This window comes from Branchiostoma lanceolatum, chromosome 17, assembly GCF_035083965.1.
Source record: "Branchiostoma lanceolatum isolate klBraLanc5 chromosome 17, klBraLanc5.hap2, whole genome shotgun sequence".
NCBI classification, from domain to species: domain Eukaryota; kingdom Metazoa; phylum Chordata; class Leptocardii; order Amphioxiformes; family Branchiostomatidae; genus Branchiostoma; species Branchiostoma lanceolatum.
This window is the reverse complement of record NC_089738.1, coordinates 12,644,168-12,669,177: the sequence shown is the minus strand read 5'-3', so window position 1 is coordinate 12,669,177 and position 25,010 is coordinate 12,644,168. Positions and strand designations below refer to the sequence as shown.

At 40.9% G+C, this 25,010-nt stretch overlaps 2 protein-coding genes across 4 annotated transcripts in view; one reads left to right on the top strand and one right to left on the bottom strand.

Annotated features, from left to right (window-relative positions):
* LOC136422696 (uncharacterized protein C5orf34 homolog) overlaps positions 1–25,010 on the top strand; it is a 37,000-nt gene that overhangs the window by 8,206 nt on the left and 3,784 nt on the right. The gene's annotated exons all lie outside the window — the stretch shown is intronic.
* Positions 131–24,350, bottom strand: LOC136423159 (putative leucine-rich repeat-containing protein DDB_G0290503). Of its 3 annotated transcripts, none has more exons than XM_066411207.1 (5): positions 24,119–24,350; positions 4,445–5,420; positions 2,155–2,284; positions 1,549–1,718; positions 131–1,359 (listed from the first exon to the last, which is right to left on the bottom strand). In XM_066411207.1, the coding sequence occupies exons 2-5, from the start codon at positions 5,405–5,407 to the stop codon at positions 1,063–1,065; spliced, it is 1,560 nt and encodes a 519-aa protein (XP_066267304.1). In that variant the 5' UTR covers positions 5,408–5,420; positions 24,119–24,350; the 3' UTR covers positions 131–1,062. The 3 variants fall into 3 exon arrangements, with proteins under 3 accessions (XP_066267304.1, XP_066267303.1, XP_066267305.1); XM_066411206.1 differs by lacking the exon at positions 24,119–24,350 and adding an exon at positions 10,271–10,379; XM_066411208.1 differs by lacking the exon at positions 24,119–24,350 and adding an exon at positions 5,752–5,876.

The following is a 25,010-nucleotide window of genomic DNA, read 5'->3' as shown; positions in this document are numbered from 1 at the left end:
AAGGAACTTCTTGAGCAAGCAGGTAAGTTGCAACTCTTTCCGATATCTCTCATTGTCAACCATTACGTACCTTGTCTAATGTTATAGTTAACAATTACAGTAAATAGAAGTAAAACAAGTCAGGCATATGTATTGATGAGAATCAGGTCAAGGCCAAGTACCTTTTTATTAGATATAGAAAAATACAACTATTTACCACCATGCCACACAATATCATATGACGCACAAAAAAACTAGTGCAGGAAATATTACTGATATCAAAAAATATCATTAAACATCTAGTATTTACATCTTTCACTTTCAGCCCGTCAAAAACTCATCACACAAGACCTTCAGTTCAAAAATACAAATCAAAGAACAAACAAACCAAAACCACCTCTTACCTGAAGATATTGCTTCACCAGATGGCCTTTCTTGTACAAATATGATTAAGTAGACCATTTCTTGCTTAAAGTATTATGCTATAGTTGTGATTACGAAATATTATAGATGTATCTTTCTAATTTACAGTTTGGAGACAGTGATTTTTTTTCTCAATAATATGGCACAGAAAACAGCTGTTCATGTAATAAGCTGAGTAACGGCATCTCAATACTATATGAAAATTTTTCACCTGGCACAAAGATTCTGCCAGAATGTCCACAGGTTATGTTAAGATTAGTTTACGTCAGCTAATGTTGAAAATACAGATCTGAGGTAGTAACAGTCCAAACCAGAAAACTATGTTAAGTTTCTTCTTTTCTTGTTTCATGTATCTACATGTACATATACAGAAGTTACACAAAGACAAAGACAAGATCTAGAGTTTTAACAGGTCTCCTTTCTTTGTGACATCCAATATTCCACTGCAATCCTTAACATACATGTACTCTACAACTTGTGTTACTGCAGCTTTACATAAAGCTCATAATGTATAATACAATAGTAAGACAGTAAACAAGCTTGCATTTACCATGTCCTTTCCATGCATTCGATATATGCATGTGCATTGAATATTTTGTCAGGGTACAGTCAGTTGATACTTGGATAGGACGGAGGGTTGTCCCGTGAACCATTGCAGCCCTAGTGCCGTGGCAGGGTGGCTAGAGTGTACTGTATATTCCTGACCTTGTCCTCAAGGTCAGTCACCTTGTACTCCATGTCATCCACCGACCTCTGCACTGCGGGGATTCCGCGCACCTTATCCATTTTTGGCTCGACGGCCGCCTTCAGGTCTTTAAGCTCGTTTGTAACACTCGTGACGGCGCTTGTCAGGAGGCTGTAGCGATCCTCCCATTCTAAGCGCAGCTCGGGGCCGATGGCCTGAGAGTTCATGTACATGGCGATGTACTGCTGGATGGCATCAGTAGCCTGCATCACCTGCACAGGGTGGCATAAAGACAAATTGATAGTTTTTCAAGCTGCCTCATGTGGATGTGCCTTTATCTAGCTTCTAAAATCTTGCATTTGACTAAATGGCCGCTTTTCATGATTTATTCCACTGTACCACACTACTTTCAAGATGGGGGTGTCATTCTATAACAAACAGACTTATCCCTTATAACACACCTGTGAGATGATTTTCTCATGTTCTGCTAACATCTTGTAGACCTCTGTCTCCCTGCGCTGGAACTCAGTGATGAAGATGTTGTGCCCACGGACCGTCCGGTCCAGGTTAGACACTTTCTCGGGCAGCAGTCGAGTGTCTTTGATGTGGTCTTGCAGGTGGCTGGCTAAATCTATGTTATGATATAGGGTAAAAAGTACATTTGTGATCATAAAGCAGTCGTCCTCAATTAAGGTAAAGCATGATGCTTTTTCATCTAGGTAGCTGTAACAGTATTAATATGTACTTTGTCAGTTGTATGTTGTTTCAATCTGTACTTCAGGAAGATTAGGTACTTACTTGTTTCTTGTATGATAGCTATTGGAGGAAATAAAGTATCCAAGTATAGGTACAGTAGTCAAGTGCAATGCGGCTTCGTTATGGCTTCTGTTTTTAGTCAAGCACACTAATAATGGGTCAGGAATTCTTTTTTAGGCCAAATACTATGGTATATAGATATTGCATTTTTCTTCTTCCAATGTTTGGGTCTTTTTCCAACAATGAATGTGAACCATTCTCCTTTAAGACAGAGAAGATATAGAAGAAAGTACATGTAGAAGCAAACTTGCCTTGCATGTCGTGAGTGCTGACTTCGTTGTCACTGGTGCTGAATGCTGTAGAAGGAGACAGGAGACTGTTGGTCCTCTGTGGCTTCTCTATCGTCAGTGGAGGCAGGTTTTCTCCTCCAGGCACCATGTTCTACAGAACAACATATTCAACAGTTAAAAACAGTCCTCAGTACAAGTTAAGCTGAAAAAACGGTAAAGGTCCAACAGCATTTTTGAGGCTGTAGGGGCATGGTATGGAAGGCGGAGCCCTCCATGTTGTTTTAGCACATGTTCCCCCAACCAAAGTCAGGTACCCATTTACACCTGGGTGGAGAGAGGAAAGCCATGTGAAGTGCCTTTCGCAGGGACACAAGGTCTAACCAGAAATGCCAGGGAGCGAACCTGTGACCTCTCGATCCCGCGTGTCTGCTAGCCTAACCACTTAGCTCTCGACACCGCCAATCGTAGAATTGGTCAAGGGCAAATGAAGAGCGGTAAGCCAAAAGCCCTTGGTACCATTTCTGGTCCAGCATCTATTTTTTGGGCCCTGTTGGATGCCGAGACCCATAAAATGGTTACTAATGCAACACACAGTTGCCTGTAGGGATTGCCCAGTTTGTCTGCACTATAGTAAAGCGACCAACCTCAGTCTTTTTCGTCAGCTATAGTAGTACACTGTGGCATTGCTACGGCTCACGTTTTTTTGCCCAGTACACCGGCTCACCCCTACACTACACTTCTCGATCAGTGACTGTGTGTTGGGTTCTTTTACGTGCAGAAGTTTGACGCCCCTTTCAAGCCGCCAGCTTTACGTCCCCCTCTGATAGAACGATGCGACAGTCGTGTCCAGGACTGGGCGCAACCTTGGGGCGCTGGCTCCACATAGTACATGTGTACAGTAAACGGTTGTTACAATTGATTACGTTGATAGACAAGACTGTCCACAACTCATACTAAATAACAGGTAATTCCTTTAATCTGTTCCAGCCCCAACACACTATTACAGCCTTAGGGTAATGAGACCAAATTCAAAGCTCTGAGGAAGGTTGTGGTGTGTGGGCCTTAAGAACAGCACAGGGGGCGACCAAAACATGTTGTTTTGTCACCCTGAGCTTGGTGTGAACTACTCGAACTTGAAGCATCTGTGACAAAAAAGACCCGCGGCCATGGCTAACCAACAGGTTTAGATGAATCCTATAAAAGGCCCACGTATAGTCATGGCTAAGCCCAAATGACTAATCCTCCCATCATAATCACTTGCACCTGTAGGAAGATTGCAAGGCCATGGGTTTTCCAGAAGAAGTACAAGGGTAACATCAATCTTTATAATGGATTCTTTATCTTAATAATCATTTCCACTTGTAAGATGTGTGACCAGAAAGCTCCCAATATTCAAGCTTTGCAAAAAAAACTAAATTAATGTTTAGCTTTTTGTGGAGAATGCTTTTGCCAGGCCTGGCCTGAGAGGATTCAACATAAAATGCATTCAAAAAAATCAAAGACAACTGTCTTGTTGGAATTTGAGGAAGGCAAACCTCCTCACCTTATACCAGTTGGGGGCAGATCAGTATTGAGTATTCATCTATTTACTTTTTTCTGCTGTCTTGAAAATGGTCTGTTTTAGTAATCTCAAAGCAGATGTTGGGGTTGAGAATCATAACGTTTAATGGCTGGGCTTCTCTGGCATAGTGGCTGTTAGCAAAGCCTAGCCAGTCAGAAAACATCATGATTTTCAACCCCAACATCTGCTTGGAGGTTATACTTGAGGTCAAAAACCTAGAAGTTAATAGCTTCTGCTATGTAGGTCAAAGCGCTCTCTTGAAATTGCCCTGATGACAGGCCAGTGATTTGGGCATGTAATCCAGCCTGTCATCGCTGCTGATACAATACCAGGTTAGTTTCAAGCCTGCTGGTCCATAGTTGAGCAGAAGCACTGTTATTAGGTGGAGGCTCAATTCATGGGCTTCAACATGCAGTCATTACAGGATTAGAAAGGCATATTGTACATTGTGTGATCTGAACTGCTAATTGTGAGGCCTCTTTTCTAAGAGGTGGTCACATCAAAGACTGTTGGAGCCTATGGAAAAAGTAAGCCTTAAATGAAAGCCCCTGGACAAAAGAGTTTTCGGGACTGTCACAACAATGATGATTCCAAGCCTTTGAATTCCAAATCTCCAAGCAGATGTAGGGTCTGGCTCAGTGTTCTATGAATACTTTTGTCCATGGGATTAAAGATAGAACGAGAGAAAAATAAAACCAATAGAAGAATAAAAGGCCTCAGAAAGTCGCTTTAAGATTATGAATGTCCTACCTTGAGCTGGTTGTATTTCCATCCCAACTGTGTGGTCACCATGGAGTGTTTTAGGTCCAGCTCTCGGACCTGTCTGTCCATGATCCCCATGTTCCGCTTCGTCTCCTCCATCTCCCGCTGCGTCTGCCCGACCTCTGCGCCCTGCTTGTCCACCACGGCCTCCAGCTCCTTCGTCGTCTTGCGCAGGCTCTCCAGCACCGACGCCTGCTTGCTGATGACCATGCCCTGCCCCTGGAAGAGATCTCCCAGGCTGGTCAGTCGTCGTCTCTGCAGGGACAACGTGTCGTTGGCGTGGTGGAAGATTCTCCTCAATGTTCTGATTTCGTCGCTTTGCGAGGCGACTAGCTTGCCCAAGCTGCCGACCGAAACGTCTCTCCTCGACGGGTCCTTCTGAAATCCCGGTTGGTCGCTGACGTGGAGCTGCGCGATGAGAGCGCTGTTTTCGATGAGCATGGCCTCCATGCTGCTGCCTTTCTCCTGCAGCCTGAACACCACGTCCCTCAGCATCTTGTTCTCCGTCTCCAGCTGGTCGATCTTCCTGGTCTGGTTCTGGATGATGTGGTCCAGACTCCACCCGTAACCGCTCGCTTTCGGGATCAGAGGGGTCGTGGTCAGGATCTCCTGCACGGCAGACTGTCCCGACCACTTACTCCTGAAGAGTGTTGCACTAAGATCAGAGAAAGTCTTCAGCATCTGCTGCTGCTCCTTCTCGAGGCGGTCGTTCCGATCTTGAAGGTCGCGTAACTTGCCACCCTGGCTTCGCAGCTGGCTCTTCAGTTTGTGATTCTGGGCCTCAAAGACGTTGGTTTGGATGCGGAATTTCTTCTGCAGTTCTTCGTAGTGGTTTTCCAACATGGCGACTTTGCTGTGTAGGCTGCTGGGGTCTGACGGAGTGGTGAATCGATGCGCCCTTGCTGTCTCCAGAGACAAACACATCACCAGGAATACAAGCGGGCCTGCCATCTTCAATCACTAGCTGGAAAAATAAGAACGAAATCAGCTGTAAGACAAGAAATAAAGTACTTTTGACTGTAGCTGGTAAACATGGTAAGGCCACGAAGAAAAATTCGACCACCTGAAAATAGGTTCTAAAAATGTTCTTTGGAAAAAAGCCTAGACATCCAAGCATGGCTTCTAGCTGTTGCTGCCAGGGTGCAGAAGTCCTAGACTACGTGCAGACTGGCTGGCAAGTATTGTCATCCTTCAGTTGCCAAAATACTGAGGACAGAAGCTAATTCCTTCAACTTTGTGCTTAAAACCTCAATCCAATCTTGCTCTATGTCAGCTCTGCCAAAAATGTGAAGCACCTGAAAGTATTCTGACAGCTTCCGAATGCAGATGTCGCGACAATTTGCGAGGAAACGAAGAGAAAGAAGGGACTTGGCCGCTGCACGGTGAAAGTCAATTGGCTGTGGCACAAAGACAAGTCCGCACCTGTTATGTTCGACATGCCGCAGTTTATCTATGTCTTTAGTAGGGGAGAGTCATGCCTTTTCCATTAAGGTTTGGCTTTCGTTCAAGGTGTTTCCTCAAGGCCAAAGACTGTCCCAAAACACCTTCAAACAAAACCGCCGCCTTGGCATTCATGCAGTTCAAGGAAGGCATGTTGTTTGAAAATATCTCAGTAGGAGGTTTTTAATCATTGCAAATGCAATTCTTGTAAATGACAAAATAACAGAAAACAATATTTGGGTGAAGGTCTGAGCAACTGTCTTAGCAATGTGGATGTTGGCAAACTGGCAGACATTTACATGTGAGTGTTCCTGACACTTGGACGTTTTGGCATCTTTGGACGTTTCTTGTGGTGAATGCCTTCAACTGTGTCTGACTCTGAGGGTATCCAATATATCTTCATCAGAACATCAACATCGCCTCAAAATGTCTGAAAACGTCCTAGGGTTGCATCAAAACGTTGTACACATTGTAGATTCCCTTATGGATTTGAGTTAAAAGCTGCCTCTCAAAATGTGTGGTTTCAGGGAATTCGAAAGTCTGAGCAATGTGGATGTTGGCAAGTTTGCAAACATGCCTTAGACCCAACCTTTGAGAAGTAGGTTATCGGCATGCATTTGCATGACTTTCGCCAGTTCTGTCAATGGCGTAGCACTTTCTAAATGCCAGTGTCTGTGGTATACATGTGTATGCCAGTTCCTCTGGTAATCGTCTGTATTTGATAAAAGTGTCACCATGTATCATCATTGGAAAAAGGTCAACATTAAGAAAGAATTGCAGGTACAAATGTAACTGGTAGCATTATGTATATTTATACTCTGAAAAGTTCAAACAAGTGTTAGGGAACTTAAAAGTTATAAAGATTACCAAAAGTAAGCCATTTAAATTACAGTCATAACTACCCAATAAGGCCACTCAGGGGATCAATAAAATCTGGTCTATGTGGACTGGCTATTACCATAGACACAGAGTCAGGATTCTTAATACCACCAAAAAGTGATCACATCAGCTGATATCTACAATAATACATTATTTTATTCAGGCTGCTATCCAAACCTATTATAGCTGGCAAGTCTCTTCATCCTTTTATGCTGTTTGCGTAAGTCAACGAAGAGACTCTGCAGCTATGATAGATTTGGATGCCCGAGGCTTAAACCTCTTTACCTGTACCTACATGTATACCTCTTATTAACCTGTTCTTAAACCTCTAAAAGTATATATATCTGTACCTGTACACAGCCGTAGTCCTCACCCTTCCTTGTGCAATTAAAACCTTCCCCAGCATACTCTAATAGGCAACTAAAAGGTGTTTAGCCTGGCCAGGGCAGTTACCAGTTGGAGGTGCACACAGACCCTATGGGGCAGGGAAGGGCCCAGGTGGGAGGCTGGGAGATCAAAGCCGGGCTGTCTACTGATGACGTCCGCCTCCCATGAACTGATGAGGTGACATAACTGCATAATGTGTTTCTGGTGGGCCTCCTATTGACTCTGTTTCAACAGTTATTCCCTTCTTACATGTCATCGTGGCCTCAAGCATCATACCTCTGCATCTAAAGAAACCCAACACACTTATCAAGAAGAATAGCTGTTATCATGACCCAGGGTGCTTGGTTATAAAAGTTAGCAACAGCAAAGTTTTATTGCACTATAAGGCTTAAAAAAAGGGTTCTGCTTTAAGTTTGACCCTCTTTACCTTCAATCTTTAGTGCCCAGTGGGTGTGGACACTGTAAAATGTGAAATGTTCACAGTGGTTTTATGTTCACAGTTTTCGCTGTGACCTCTTCACTGTGAACTTAAAATCACAGCGAAAATGTTTTTTTCTGTCTTCTGTCCGCAACACCCCTTTTCTCCCTACCGCAATCCTCGTGAACATAACCCTTTTACAGTACCAGCTGCCATGCAGCTGCAAACTGTAGAAACCTCTGGAAAAGGGCAAACCTCATCCAACGCAGCATCATTTCTTCAACTGGATTTATATGATCATATTCTACAGTTGACAGCAAACAGGAAATGCCTACGGGATCAAAATTCAAGCCCATCCGTCTTGTAGGTCAGCTGGCCATGGCCCTCTTACATGTACATGATGCCATAGATTAAGTTGTTGTGATGCGCCTTAAACTAAGAATCCATTGATACCTCTTTTAGTTAACCTGCTAACTATCCCACCAACCAACCAACCAACCAGCCAACCAACAAACCAACCAAGAAACAAACAAAAAGACAAACAAACAAACCCAAGTGAAAGACACTCTAAATGGAGAGAGGTATACATACAATGTAGGGCAAGATTATCGTGGACTGCTTTAGAAGGATTGCCCTTGAACATGAGAGCCACAAGAGTGAGCCTTGACATTTTCCTTGAGGGAAGGGTTTCGATAAAAGTCTTATTTTATCACCTGCAGGTTTAAGGTTTATCGGCAAGGAGTTGATACAAAGGGTGCCAACAGTTCTCATTGCACGGAGTGTACCTTTTGGCAGGGGATCCACAACCTTATCTTGTTTTTCTTGTGCGAAATTGGCGGTGGCTTTTCCGTCAACCAATGGCAACCTGCCTAGAATAGCTAAATTGGGCACACTGCTTCCGCTGTTCTAAAGATAATACTTCTATCTCCAGATGGAAGGCAAAATCATAAATTTATCCAGCTCCCCGTTTTTGTTACAAACACTGAAACAGGCTTCCTAAATATCCAAGCAGATGTTAGAAAAGTAGCTTCTGTTTTGTTGCTCTGGGAAGGTCTTTTGTAACAAAAAAGGTTACAATTTTGCCTTCCAACATCTGCTTGGAGGTAAGACTGTTTACTAATGCCAGCAAGGTGGTGCACAGCTGCCCTGACAGTAATAGGAAGTGAAAGTTGTTGACTGAGGTAAACAGGCTGCAACAGGGCGGCATCATTACCTCCTGAGCTGCTTCCTTGGCTATCTAAGGCAAGGATTCCTCTATGTCTTGTCTGAGCTTTGTTTATGTCCACTGTGTTTTCCTACTGTTGTATTGCAAGTTTCTCACCACCATGCCTGAAGAGTCTAAACTCCAAGCCAGGGCTGTCTCTAGCTTTAGATTTTTTTTCCGTCACTCTCATTGTTTGGATCTCGAAATGTTGTTAATTTTCATTTTCATCAAATTTATGTCATGAAGTTCAGATTTTGTTGACGGATGGGGTGAAATTTTTGTCCGTCTCAACAAGCAAATTTCCGTTCAGGGATGGAGGGATGTGTCCTGAAGAGAGCCCTGCTCCAAGCAGATGTTTTACAAGCGTTTTGAGGCTTTTTTTTTACATACCTGTTTATAAGTAAAAATGACTATAAGTATTACTATAGTACGACTATTACTTATAAGTAAAAAAGACTACTAAACAGACATAGAAAAAGCTTAAAAACATGCGTAAAAACATGAGCTTTTTCTGCTCCCTACATCTGCTTGAAGATCAGAAAACTGCACAGGTTTCTTCAATGGCACAGTTACATGCTTATGTGCATGATTAGGAAAAGAACGGTATGGGAGTATCATTTTAAAATGCTAACCATATACCACAACAGAGACCAATTCAACAACTTGTTTGTTTTCAAACCCTTCCTTCCATCCGGTTTGGGCCAATGAGTAAAAACAAGGTGTTGATCAAAATCACATGTTGTTTTTCCATGTTTATCCACTCCAACTGTGCAAGGATTATGTTTACATTAGAAATCACCTCTGATGATAACACACAATTACTCAGGATGAAAAATTTCAATTATTGTACAGTGTTTCATAGTTTGTCCAGTTTTCACATACACTGATAAGTTACATATGCCAGTGCATGACTGAACGTTGTTGAAGAAGAGCTATATGAATTGAAAGACAAGTTAGTGTCCCAATGATCACCCTTGATTGGAGTCAGAACTTCAGAAGGGACCTGCCAATATCTGATTTCTATCTTGATTTAATTTGGCATGGTCTAGTTACTCTTGATTGGGTAATCCCCAATTGGTTTACCAAAGTGTAAAATTACCAGATAAAAAATGATTGAAGCTAGGGAAAATGTTTTAAAAGTTGTGTTCTTTTTTAGTTCATTTTACTGCATGTCAATGTCACTTTGGAAAAGAATAATGGTTGCTAGTTGGAAGAGATGTAGAATGCTACACGTGTGCTGCGTCTTCAATATAAGTGCACGAAATTGGTAGCTGTAGGACAAGACAGGTGCAGCCATATATATTGCCAGCTACAATGTAGGTTAGGGATGTAGGTGTGCCAGTTTTTGGACATCTTTCCAATCCTCCTTCGAAACATCTGACAAAGTCGCTCAAGTTGTAATAAGGCCTTTGGCTACAATACAGGATTTTTAAAAAGAATCTTGTAAAGTTTCAGAGAATGAGTGAAGAAAGCATTCTGTACATACCTGTACTTGTCTGTCGGAAGCTGAAGAATCTGACACAACTTTACTGTGTTCACACACACTGACACAGCCCCTGCCTGTACCCATGCAACTTTGGGGAACTGTCAGGTAAGAATGTGCCTCGGGAGATACCAACCCCCATATGGGGAAGCCAAGTGAACTTTTATTTCCTCTAGGAAAAATTATGCAATTATGTAGATGATGACAAACTACATTACAATATATTGGAAAGTGTCTATCTTTTCACATTCAAATTCCCATAACACAGTATGACGTCAACTATTAGTTTAAGTTGTTTGTCCCCTTTTAAAGCATACTAATGGTACAGTCCAACATACCCTTATTCAAGTCGCAAGATGTTCAGCCTTTCTTGGAAGAAGATTAATGATGATGATGTCATCACAGCAAAGTGAAAAGAAAAATACACTCTTCACTGAGATAAACAAGAAAACAATAAATTTTGTGGCTATAGAGAAAGACTGTCCTGAATGAACCGAGAACAATTATTACATGTATGTTTTGTCTTGTACCGCGCTGATACAGTTGTATAACTGCTACCACCATTGTTTCATCTGTAAATGACTCTTTTTCCTTCCTGCTGAAAACTTAAAATGTGGAAGAAAAAGTGCAGCAAAGAGTCTACAAATGAATTTCTTCTGATACACATAAGATAAATTTTTTGGTCTGAAAAGTTCAATCCAAATGAACTGTTAGGAATTATAACGTTAGATTGTCATCTTTTTTTTAAAGATTTTTTTTTTTTCAAAATGAGGACTCAACTGTGTGTTCATTTGTAAATTAGCAGTCCGAAGCTGTGAACAGATGTGGGAAAATTCCCTGTAGCTTTTATCATGCTCTTCTCAGGCTCATAAAAGATCAAACAGCCTCTCTCCGAAGGGGAAGTGTTTGACATGTCAGCCAACATCAGTATTGGATGGGCCGTTCCATTCAAAGTGTTCAGGGTGGGGCAAATAAGTCTGTGTTGATTAGACGGGTGTACAATTTGTACCATGATAATGATGATTATTTTACTCAGATTGCACCTTTCTCAGCTGCCATCATCATGTAGATCTCTAACTGAATGTACTGTAAACTCATTTATTTCCACGGTGACTTAATTTCGCAATGGAAGTTGCAGCATGGTTTTACATTTGTAGTTGAAAAAGTTCAGTAATACAGTAGTAGCATACATTTGAACATTGGAAATACATATCAACGCTGTGATGAATTTGCAGTAAGAGTTTTCCACAAAAATTAAGCCACCGCAAACATTTCAAGACTACAGTATTCATTCAACTTCAAGATGCTAAAAGAAAAGTCAAAAGTGCACCTCTTATTATACCTAATAATTGATGACATCTTTAATCAGCATTAAAAGTTCAAAGAACATTGTAAAGTAACCCAACACACTTATTGAAAAGAGTATAGGGGTATATCAGCTATCAGAAAAATATTATGGGTCATCTCCTCAAGGAGAGTGAGAGAAAGAGTAAAATGCATAGTGATCCCAAGTTCATGATGTCTAATGGATGGTTAAAAATGACAAGATACCGCCCCTCCAAGCTTTGAAACGTCAAAGAGATAAAGCCGTTAGAAGTGGTTTCTTTAATATCTAGAGAACCCCTTATTTGGCCCTGCATGGTGAGTTATCAGTAAAAACAGCTGTTGTAGGAATAACTACTCCACAGGAAATGATCCAGGAAATTACAAAGACAACATTGTGGCCAGTTTACTCCCCTGTGTCTACTTGGACTTCCCTTTGCCATATTCCTGTGGCTTTGAAGTGCTGGGAGGTGAAGTTCTTGTACTCTCAGTGGCAATTACTCCTAACTTTCACCTTCTGGCATGTTCAACAGTTAGCGTGACTAACCCGGCTCCAATTAGCCCCTCACATCCATGATTGTGTAATACAGGCTACTTCAACTGTCAATTATTTCAAAGACCACATGAGTTGTAGAATCATATTGTTCGCTTTTCACAGTTTCAAAGAATGTTTACTTACAGCACTCTTTTTCATTGTTATTACCAAATTTGTAACTTTCTGAAAGAAGATGATAGCCAATAGTATTAGTAGATATTCTTGTTATTTTGTTACCTTTTATTACTCAGTTTTTATCAATTTGTCTCTGATGTCTGAAAGTATAGATTCTAGTTTCAATACCATCTTTTCCTAGAGTGTCTTCTAGATCAAAACGTACTTTAATTAACAACACTTCAACACATTGTTGTACATGCAGCACGGCATCTTTGGAACCCTTGGACTGTAATTTACCTGACTGTAAAACTGGGACAGTTGTTCTTAATTATCTTTTCTTAGTGTCTTCTAGATCAAAAAGGACTTCAAAAGTTCCAGCATGTACACAAGCCAGCATCTCAGGGACATTCCCATGGACCATAGTTTACCTGACTGTGTGAAACTGGGACAGTTGTTGTTTGCTCAGGTGCGGTTGGGTAGACAGGACCGACATGGAGTGATACATTCTGTGTACACTGTTGTCTGGTCTGTATCGCTTTAGGTCTATCAAAGACACATATTGTGAAAGAGATGTATCAATCAGTGACATTGCTCTACTGATACTGTAGATCTTGACTTGCATTTGCAGTGTTTTGTAAATCGTGGGGTTTTGCAGTGACCTTTCACGCAAATTCCTCGCACCTGAAAACATTTCCCCTGGTTTCTGCTGTTTCAATCGCAAAATTGAAGACACAGCGAACTTGAAATTTAAATGCTGCAAAGTTACAGTTTTCTGATAATTATCCTAGCAGTAAAATCTGTTAGCAACGCAACTGAAATACTTGCTGAAATTAAAGGTCTTGTCAACAAAATTGATCATGACTTTCGAGAGGAACAGATAGTAGGGTTGGGCCGAGTTGACCAGGATGTTGGGCCAATTAAGTTGTTCTGATTAGCCATGGTCGGAATATATGTTGCTAAAGGGCCAAAGTGTCCTACATCCCTGATCTTGCCTCTACTCTCCAAGCAGAAGTTGAATGGGCAGATCGTCAACGTTTTATCATATGCCTTTTTTTTCGCTAGCCCATTCGAAAAAAACAACTGCATTTGATAAAACGGTGACGATCTGCCCATTCAACCTCTGCTTGGAGAGTACTTGCCTCATTGAAGACTGGTATTTGTGCTAGAAGGCAAGATCAGTGTCCCTGACAATCATATCTTCTCTGATTTGGCCTATTTCTACGACTTTTTCCACTTGACCAGGAGGTTCAGTAAAGACTTAATGTATCTATGTCAAGGTCTCCTCAGTGTGTGTTTTTGTCTACCAGCTATAGAAACTGACACTGTTGCTCCAGGCTCTCATCAGGACATAGATAGGCATGGGGAATCTTTTCCAGGTGATGTAGATAGGGGTTAAGACTACAGACTTGCAGGGCTGTTTCAACAACAGGGACCTGTGGCATGTACATGTAAACTTGTGGGGATGGCAGATAGTTCACAAAAACGTGCCCGTGAATACACGTAAGTCATTTGGTTTGTAAGTTACTGGATCATGGAATGTAGAAACTGCTAGGCTTTGCCAATTGGAAGTTCACAATCATGTACGTGTAAGGTACATCCCAATCCACCCGCAATGGATGAGGAGTGTGAATACTCTGGTGTCTAATGAAGTACAGAGACTACACACAGTATGTAATGTAGTAAGAGAATGTAAAGAAGTTTCTTATTCTATGCATATGGACAAGGCAGTCTGAACAGCTTCAAGTTCAAACTTGAAAGGCGAGGTATAATCGTAAGAATCAGTCTGTCAAGCTGACAAATCCTAAAAAGTAAAAAAAATTAGACGATCAAGTCTCTTATCCCAAGGACATCCTATATTATGTCCTTGCTTATCCTTCAAGAAAGCCATGACTCAAATTCTGCCCTAATAAGGCATTGAACATCTTAAAGGCCATCAAGGTCATAGGTGGGCACTCATCATAAGAATCAGTCTGACAAACTGCCAAATCCGAAAAAGCCTAAGAAATAGAATCTGACTCAAACGAGGCCCTAGGGAATTGAACTGTGATCTTGAAAGAGCATCAAGTACAAAAGCTGTGGACTCATCATAAGAATCAGTCTGTCAAACTGCAAAATCTGAAAAAGCCTAAGAAATACCGGGTAGAACATGAGTCAAATGAGGCCCTAAGGCATTGTACATCTTGAAAAGCATCAAGTGCAAAAGCTATGGACTCATCATAGGAATTAGTGTGACAAACTGCCAAATCTGAAAAAGCCTATAGAAGTAGAACATGACTTAAACAATACCCTAATGCATTAAACTGTAATCTTGAAGAGCATCAAGTGCATATATAGCTGTGGACTCATCATGAGAATCAGTCTGACAAACTGCCAAATCTGAAAAAGGCTCAGAAATGGAACATGTTTCAAACAATTCCCTAAGACATTGAACTGTGATCTTGAAGAGTATCAAGTGCAAAAGATAGGACTTGTGGACTCATAATAATCAATCAGTCTGTCAAACTGCCAAATACTCCTCTTTCATTTGCAAGGCTAGTCGGTCACCAACAAGGACACACTCTGACTCCAACTGAATTTCTGGTTTTCTTACTTTCAGCCCTAAGGCACTGAAAATCTTAAGGAGCATCAAGTTCAGAGGAGAGGACTCATCATGGAAATGTAAGAACCAGTCTGTCAAACTGCCAAATCCTCTTCCTAGCAAGGCTTGAGTTGCTCGCTAAGGCCACTCCTTCAGTCCATTTGAGTTTCTTGTTTGACAGCTGAGCTAGCGACAAATTTTGTGTAAAATCATCTTTCTTTTATCCCTAAGGCACTAAATGTCATAGGTGAGTCAGGAGTGAGGACTGATCATACAAATGTAAGAACCAGTCTGTCAAACTGGCACATCCTCTTTTTTTCAAGGCCAGTAGGTCAAGGACACTCCCTGAGTCCAATAGAATTTCTCCTTCGACAGCTAGCTGACCTAGCGAAGAATTTTCTTTTAAACCTTCTTTCAGTCTATCTGTCCAACACATATGTTTATAGGAAGTTTTCAGACGGTACATATACTGTCCTTATTGCCCTAAAAAGTTATCCTAGAATTACGAAGCACTGGCAAGTATGCTATCCTCAATATTCTGTCCTGGAGAAACTCTCAACTGTGGAATCTTCATCATTCTTTATGTAAATAACCAACTTTCCAAAGAAAAGAGGAGGGAGAGAGACTGCCGCTTTCAAGGCTGCTTCTGTCTCTAATGACTCCTAGGACTCTTCCTTCAGGAAAGTGAACCCAGATGTCCAGCCTTGTTATGCTTTGATGTTGTGGTTTTGTGGTTAGGTGGTGTTTATGGTTGGTTCTGTGGTTAGGTGGGTGTAACAGCTTAAGTCTAATGTCCTTTTTTGTTCCACCACTGAGGTCTTATCTTATCAACGTTGGATTCAGCCTGTGTTGTCTGTAAGTAGTCAATGTCACCAAAGTTTGTTACAATCGTGATAAATTTTCCTTCCACAATATGTTTGCCAAAAGCCTAAAGTCAGAAGACTTTATAATTGTCCACCTCTAACATCTGCTTGGAGATTACGGTGTTAGACTTTGCTAGGAACATCTCTGTAGTTAAAGTTCAAAATACAGATGTAGAAAACCAGGGTTACAAAACAAAGCCAGCTTTCAGACATGTGGCTTATTGCACTGGAGTTCTGCAAATCCCCATCTATATAATGGCTGACTCTGAATTATCTTGTATCTGGCACCCTGACACAGTGACAGATCTAGAACTCTACTTTGAGAATTGGAAAATCTCCAACCAACACTGTTGTGTTAACATGGGTTAAGACAGTCCATTTGTAATGATTAAGTTTCCGTCATTGAGACATACACGGAAGCCAAGCAAATGGACCTCAAATCCTGCAAATCCATGTTCTTTTGGCATACGTCCATCTGTATCTGCCCCACTATGTAATGTGTTACTCTGACAGGTGACATATGTAAGGTCTCATTCTTATGTTGCAAATGGGAAGTAGCTTCAAGTACTTTGTAGGCTAAACTAACAATCTTACTTATGGAATTTGATAAATGATGCCAAATTGGTAACTTACTGAAACAAGGGCTTCATTATTACCATCTAGATGTGTTGGTATTTTTTGTCTGCCCTTTTGATCCCTCTTGGCTTCTAAGAAAGAACCCTTTCTAACATTTTCTCCCAGAGGTAGTATTGGATTTAGTAGTGTTGTGTCATTATCTTACATGTAGCTCTTTCATAGAAAGAAATTTCCTGTGGAACAGTTATGTCATTTGTAGTTAAGCCTGTGATGAACAAGACCTAAAGGTGTGACACAACCGATTGGGTCTGTGCCTAAGCCTAAGCCCCACAGTGAGGGTTTAAACCTGAGTGAAAAGCCTTATATGTGCGATTTTTTGATGAAATCTGGGCACTTTTTGGGTCGCAATATGGGAGGGCAGACTTTATACTTCACTTGACTTGACTATACTTGTTGAATTAGTTTTACAAAATGACCTTTCACCAACTTAGGGTTTTGTCACCCTATGAGATTGTAAAATGATTGTCAGATGGCTCTTTGAAGCCAGAAGTACTCATGTTTAGGGTAAGCTATTAGGACCATAATGAACATCACACCATGTTGTTATAACACATTAAAGAGTCATTAATCTAAGCTAACCCTTTAGGTCACAATTATCTTTGTTTTTCTGGTGATAACGAAAAACATCCCTTCTATGATGTCAGCTGTACTTGACCAGATGCCCTTGAGGCTCCAGGTCTGTGAAGGTCACAACCCTTTACTAGATTGTGCACAAATGGTTCAAGTTTACGTAACTGAGGTCAGCAGGGGGGGGGAGGAAACATGAGGTGTTACCCTACAAGGGCTGGACAATGTTTGTAGGAATTTAACTTCACAGTAGGGAGAAAATGGAGTGTTCACGGTGGTTTTAAGTTTGCTGTTGAAACAAGGGGGTAGGCTGAGGCAAAAGACAGAGCAAAGATTTTCCCAGTGGTTTTAAGTTCATGGTGAAGAGGACACAGCGAAATCTGTGAACATAAAATCACCACGAACATTTACCCCTTTACAGTACTTAGACCAGAGGGGGGAGGAAAAGCAGAAATTCCAATCTTTGGTGTAACATAAATCTACATGTAAATCTGACGAGTCTGTAATTAACAAACAAGGAACAGATGCTGGCCAAGTTCAAAGTAAAGTTGAAAGTTAAGTTCAACACTGGAAGTTAGAGGGACATAGATAAATCTAAGTCCAATGAGCCCATGATTGACCAACAAGAAACAGGTGTTGGCCAAGTTGACAGTGAAGTTGAAAAGTTGAAAGTCTAAAGCTGTCCGTGGTAAAATTTCAGTTTGGGCATGTTGGCCCTAAGACTTGAGGAGCTGGCCTATACAATGATTAACAAACAAGAAACAGGTGTTGGCCAAGTTGAAAGTGAAGTTGAAAGTGGATTGTAAAGCTGTGGTAAAATTTCCTTGTGGGCATGTTCGCCTATCCTAAGGAGCTGGCCTGTACATGACTATGTAGGCCTTGGAAACAGTCTGGCACCCAGGCTAATGTTATAGATGACATCTGCTAACTGGGGAGTTGATTCATAGTCTCTACCAGACTGGTGACAAAACGAAATTGTAAAATTTAGCCAAATATAGAGTGCAAAGTATTCCGGAGGAGTTAGGTAGCCTGAACATGTGCATATACATTGCACATTAGCCTGGTGACCATTCTCTACAAGCCAGCTTAGGGGTGTTGTACCGACCCCAGTTCTACCAAGGAGGTTATATAGACAGGATCTATATAACCTCCTTGGTTCTACTAACCATTGGTCTTTTTCTGTTGGAAAATATGTCATTTGATATTGCCTTGAATATTGAGGTAGTGAGTGAGGTAGTCTTGAGGTAGTCTTAGTGAGGTAGTGAGGTACATGTAGTCTTTCTGGCTGTGATACCATGTTTTGTCACTTCAGTTCTTGTTGCAACGTTTAAGGTCTCTATTTGAAAATTTAGGCATCTTGTTTTTTTTATTATTTATCTTTAAATCTTAATTTAAGGGTAGTCCCTTCACTTAACTGAATAACTGATTTCCAAGGGAGCCCTTATTGTTTTTGTCCCCACCTTTCTTTCGCACTCTTGCATTAAATTTGGAGTCTGCAGGTGATGTCATCCATAATGTTTACTTGCTGTGGCCTGATGATGAGGTCAACTCATGAATAAAATTTAATGACTGGTAACCACTTTGAAGTCTGGAAAGTGTATCTGACATCTGGCCTGATGCCTTAGCACTGATATCATCTGACTGTCCCAGTCTTCTTTCTCTCCATATGCTTCCACTAGTACTATCTCTTAATGAGTTGGCATGAGGTCCCTAAATCAATGGAAGAGGAATTTTCTTAATATAAAGACCACACTGACTTCATTATATGGATGGTAGCCTGATTGAATCGCATTTATAGCGTCCGCCAACATTGGACAGGGGAGGGGCCATTACAGCCTTGGACATCGGAGTTTGCATCATACAGTCTATAGTATATGGATGGCATCTGCCAATCAATTTTTGTCCGTTTCCAAAAGGAAAGGTTACCAAAAGAAAGGTTTCAAAAAGAGAGGTTTGTGAGTGAATTGCTATGTGAGTTGTTCTTTCAACTTTTACCACTTTTTCGTAGAAAGAAATGTTCCTAAAGCTAAACAAGATTGGCAACATAAAAAGATGTTGCCATGGCGACGGTGGTCTCTGTTAACGTTTTCGTTTTTAGCCCACATGCAAATAAGGACCTCGCATAAATCATATCAGTCGATCACCTTCTCTACCAGAATAACACAAGTTGTCTAATGTACGAAAATCTTGTTTTCACAGAAAAAGATATCGTACCATTTCCTCATAAATTATGTAAATGAGGCCCTCTATGCAAGATTTGTGTCTAATAGTGGCCACATTTACTTAACTTCCAAATGGTGCAAAAATGAAATCCCCATCATTTACCACTATGGATTTATAGTATTTTGTCATTAATTATGCAAATTAAGTATCAATCTGCATAATTGATATCTATCGATATTTATCTCTTTCTCAGTTACATATGTCATGTGTTTGAGAGTCCTATAATAGAATTCAACTGATTTATTAACTGTCCTCATTAATTATGCACATCAGATATTGATTTACATAATTGGCATATGATTATGTAAATCATCACTTAAGCTATCTACACACCAAAAATTATGATGATCCGTCATCCCCTTCTTGCATTATTCTCTTTCAAAGTTTGAGTCGAAATCAGTTCCTGCAGTTCCAAAAAAAGCCACTAGGGGGTCCAAATCTACGGGACATATTTTTCTAACAAAGAGCTATCCACCACTTAAAAATCATGACTATAGCATGTTCAGAAGATGAGATTTGAAAAGTGAAAGTTCCCCTGTAGTACCATAGAAAGTCGCTAGGGGGCCCAAAATCCAAGCATTACAAAGTCTCCCACAGACCTACCCACCTACAAAATATGAAGACAATACATCCAGGCATTCTTGAGTTATCGTCCCATGGACTTTTACATTCCTGTACAATTCCTAGAATTCTTGCAATCTGCACACAATATAGTAAAAATTTGGCTCGCCCCTGAGGCGTCGCCAAAAAAGACATCATCACCCTCTTATGTTGTCAGTACATTTCTATCACTATTATTTATGCGATTGTCTCAGGGATTTGTTCAGTGTAACAAGGGCACTGTGTCATGTAATGCTAACCTTATGAAGGTCACAGAGAAGGTCAAGAGGTCAGGAGAGTTTCTATGCCACCTGTTGAGAAGGTGATGAGGTACATGCCACAAGGCTAGCCTGGTGGCATCCATCCTATTCCAGCTTCTTCTTCTTCGGAAACCTGAACTCACAAACTTTGATTTCAGGTCAGGGCTCTCTCCAGGGTCCATTCATCTGTTCTTGGATATAAATTTGCTGCTCCTAGATGGACAAAAATTTCAACCATTCGCTCCCACTTGATGGTTAAAAATCAAAACTTGAATGGTGCCATAAAACTTTTGCAAAATCAACTTGAAGCCATAAGCCTAAAGCTCCTTCAAACTGAAAGGGCTTCCCGAGAAAAAAATTGAGCTGGATATCAGAAATACCTGCACAGCTCCAATTTCACCTGCACTAACCCTATATACAGGTGGTATTTCAAGCCTGGAAGATTGTAATTCTTTTTTTGTTGTTGCCAGCTGCTTGTTGGCACACAATACACATGTAGTAATGCCTGGCCAGCTGTTACCACCTTCGTTACATTACCTGAAAACAAATCGTTAAATCGTACACAGTCCAGACTAGAGACAATATAACTGTGCCAAGGCCAAACATACAGGAAGGAATAAGATCTAAAACTTAGACTAACAAGAAGGTGCGGAAAACTCCAAAGATCTGCGGAAGACACCAAATATCTGCGGAACACTTGTGTAAAGACACCTGGAGGGCAAACAGGATGTCAGGTCGTCAAGGTCATGTGCACCCACAACCCCCCATGGGTTTTACATATTCTCCAATCAGTACTTCCACTCTGCTTTGATTAAGGTTTTTTTTTTTACTCCTCTACATGTCAGACAGCATGGTGTGAAGAAAAATGAACATATAATAGAAAGTATAGTGTATGATCATACTTTGTAGACTGTTCTAACTTAACGTTTGTAGCACCTAATGATGTCTTGATTACCTCAAAGGCATGTTATATATCCGCTGAACAAGGTGATACATTATGATACATTGTTTGTCACACAAAAATAAATCCTTAACACTTGAACACTAATTGGGTATTAAACCATTGACAATGCTCGGCATTGAATGTTCTATCGGAAATGCTATAAGCGCACCCACCAGTCACGCGAAGTCTAATCGACTTAGATCTTGATTCGCAGGAGAGCAAGGCCAACCGTCGTAACTAATGACCGAATGTTGCCCATTACAGAATGCAGAGGTTCCTCCTGTTCCTTTCCAGTAATGAGTTGGTTCCTGGTGTCCAAGGTTGAGGTTAGCCAAGTTGGCCATGACACAATTTCACCTGTTTATCACTTTCAGCGCTGCTCCATTTTTAGACTGCCTGCACAGTCGTCACAATCATAAGATGGCCTGCATCAATGTTCTTAAGTATTAGCTTAATTAGTTTCAGAAAGGCAGTCGCTACATATCTCTTCTCTTCTACCCTTAATTCAGGCCCTTATCCAGGATTTTGTTTTCTTGGGGAGGTCTTTTGTAGACTTTTGGGAATGGCAAGCGCTGAAGCGCGAGAGAGCACTCCAGGCGCAGGCACTCTGGGGCGGTCCAGGGACATGCTCCCAATTTTGATAATTCAAGCTTCTAAAATGGCATTTCCTGCATTTTTGACACGATGTCACAGTAAGAAACGGAGACAGCCGATAACAGCACTGTCAAGAGAGGATGCATCACTTGATCATTCTTTTTGTGTGTGTGTTCTTCGGGTTCTGTCTACTGGTGTGCAAATAACAGTGCGATTTCGCATTACGTTAAATATACCGATTACACTCTGTCAAATTTGAATGATCTATAGCTACGAATTGCATCTATTAGAATTAAAGTACTGTGGCTGATGCTCTCTATGCATCATGCTCATGCAGGACCCCTTATGTCAAGCTTTTATTCTAAGCTTTTAGGATGCACACAGTGTGTGGGATTACTAACTAAGACTAATACTGTAATACACTGTGGAATGTACTTCCTTTGAATGTGCAGTTGTACTTAATTTAGAGGCAGCCTGGCAGGTATCACTCAGAATCCTCAAGGGACATCTGTCTCAACTTGAGCCGGATCAAAGGGTCCCCGCTGAATGATTGACAGGTGACACGTCTGACTCACACTTCCATCCTGCTGATTTGTTACAGAGGAATTGATTTGCTACAGGGGCACAAGATGAAAACAGGTCAATCTCACCCTGTGGTTTTAATGGCAAAGTACTGAAGGCTCCTCATCTTTTAAGTTTTGTAAATCGTTTGGAATTCCAGGGGCTTGATTTCGTGGTAGGAGGGATCGAAGGCTTTTGAAGGTGTTTCAAGTTCCAGTTGATACAATACGCATTACTGTAAATGTATTTGAGTTTGCCTGGTTTTTATTTTGTGGTTAAGAGAAAATGGAGTGTTCCCAGTGGTTTTAAGTTCACGGTTGAAACAATAGTAGCACTACAGTCATAGGTGGGCAAAAAGTTTCGCGGTGGTTTAAAGTTTGCGATGAAAGTCCACTGCAAAAAACTTTCACTGCAAAAACTGCGAACATAAAACCACTGCAAACATTTCTGCATTTACATTGATGTTTGAATTCAGAGGAGCTATCTACTGGTTAGAAATTATTCTATTCCCTAAGCTCTGCTCTTCAGGGCAATCCGGAAGCCCTGGAAGCATCTGTCCATCAATATCTTCAGTCTAACAGATTTTATACTGTTTTAAGCTGCAGCTGAAGTTACAGAATACTGCGATCAAATACAGTCAGTCTGCTGTTTTGAAAGACTTTGCTTCTCAGTGAAACTGAGATTGCGGAATGATATCCCGTTAGATTATAGGCTTTACATTGAATGAAACTAGGCCAGGAGATGGTAATTATGTCTCGTCCTAGTTACCAGTAAATACAGGGTTTAGGAACTGAGGTCTGGAGTGGGACACAGAGGCCACTTGCCCCGAGCTTTGGAGGCTGCACAAAAAATAGAACTAGGTCATGGCCAAGGGGGTGTCCAGAGTTTCCAACCATTTTGATTCTCTCCTCTCTTCTGTGCTGCAAGTGTGACAAAGAGCAATTGGAGAACCACCCATACAGGGCACTGGAGAACCTAATCTCCAAGCAGATGTAAAGATCCAGTGTTTTATGCCTGTGTTCGAAACATTGGAACTTTTTTATAGTATACCAGTACTTTTCAACAGTTTGTCTCCTCCTTACATCTGCTTGGAGACTAAAGATAGCACAGAGACCAATAATGTACATCAAATGAGAAGTAACCCAAACTATTCTACAGTTCCCTAAATAACTCATGGTTGATGACTCTACTATACTCTACTTGGAAAGGTTGTCAGTCAAAAGAAAACATACAATCAGAATAGAATTGATATTGCAATTCTCTTTTAGAAATATGGGGCCATTCTAGAAAAAAGTTCTTCAGTAGCATACATGGTATCCAGGAGCAGCAGCAGATACAATTAAGCAGGCCCTCTGCTTTCATGTGCATCTCCTGTTTCAGTATTGGCTCCTCAGCATTCAACATGCCCCACCTAAAAGCGATGGTCCGAAACAAATGCTGATTTGTGATGGAAGCCCGACTGTAATGACGACCATATAGGAAAGTTTGCAAAACAGATAACTAAATGCAAAGCGAACTTTGATGAAGCTGAAATAAAACTAGCACATACAAGAGAAATCGAACGGCTTGGCGCCTTTCCTAAGTCCTAACTTAGCGTAACTTAGCCACTAGACTTGAAGGTAAAGTATATTGCAAACAGCCAAATTGTCACAAAGTTTACAGCAGTATTGCATCAATGTAAAACTACAACCCCTCTCCAAGCAGCTAGCATGGTGTCTCTTCGGCCCTTGTCTTCTAAATAGAGGGTCTAAACAGCATGGTGTAGAAATGGCCAAATGGCAAAAGGCTCTTTTGAAATCTTCAAGACCTCGAGATCCTTTTAGTGACTGAGCAAAGTGTCGATCTGCCATCCGCTGTTGTTTTCACAAGAAATTAACTGTGATACGACAAGCTCTCTCGAGTTGCAAGGACCTGAACTTACATGTACATGCATGTCAACAGTTTTAACAACATTAGGTACAACAAAAAGAAACCATGCTCTGTGTGTTGTTCCCTTCAAGTCAACCATTAATCAAACTGTTGTTATGTAGCAAACATCAGGTTCCACTTACCTCTTAACTTTCTCTTTTCGGAAAAAGTTTTCCAGCAAACTTTCACTGTCACGTTCTTAAGAAAAGCTGGCAGATATCAATTCGTCACAAGTAACACTTCAAGAAAGTTAAGAAGGGGTTTGTGAAAGCCTTGAATGAACAGTTCTTTCTGATGTTGTTCTTGATTGAGTAGAAGCGAGAATGCTCACAACATCCTCTGAATGGCCTCTTTTCACCAGCAGGGCTGATTAGTAGATGGGTGTGGGTTGGGCTTCTGATCTCTTCCAGGACCCTATGCCAAGGTGGGCACCACCAAATCATTTTGTAGGTTCTAATTATGTCCCAAATGATTAGCCTCAAGCATAAATTTCGTATTCAGTGTACCAAGTCTCTTGGAAAGTATTTACACTGAGATTCTCTGCATTGCACTTTAATTTGAATCTTTGTACTCAGGGTTGAAATTGTGAAATTGGACTTAGATTTGCTGTTAACTTTCTTGAGTTGTGCCAAATATCTTTAGCAATTCTCGCAAACCTTAAAGAAAGCAAGTAGAATTATGCTTTAGCTAATCTCAAGGAACTTTAATGTCACATCTACACAATGCTAAAAAAAGTGTACACTTGAAGTTCAGCTTAATAAGGTACACATTGTACAACTATGGCAAATAGCAAGATATCAATTTGATGTCGAACTAGAATTGACAAACACATAATTATTACTTTAGCAAATTAGACTTCTATTTTCAGATAGTATCATCCTACTTATCTTACTGCCTGTGATTTTGCATACTAAGATATCTTAATCCTACCGGATTAGTCCCCAAATCTATAATGCTGTTAGTTTCCTGTGCAGGATGATGTGAGGTTTGCCGCCACCCAGTGTCTACTAATTAGGACATACTTGGGGACCGTGG

Excerpts from the sequence above, each read along its gene's own strand:
- LOC136423159 (XM_066411207.1), bottom strand. The coding sequence starts at position 5,407 with ATGGCAGGCCCGCTTGTATTCCTGGTGATGTGTTTGTCTCTGGAGACA. Across the intron at positions 2,285-4,444 it reads GGAAATACAACCAGCTCAAG|AACATGGTGCCTGGAGGAGA; the intron begins GTAGGACATTCA and ends GTTGTTCTGTAG. Across the intron at positions 1,719-2,154 it reads CAGCACTCACGACATGCAAG|ATTTAGCCAGCCACCTGCAA; the intron begins GCAAGTTTGCTT and ends ATCATAACATAG.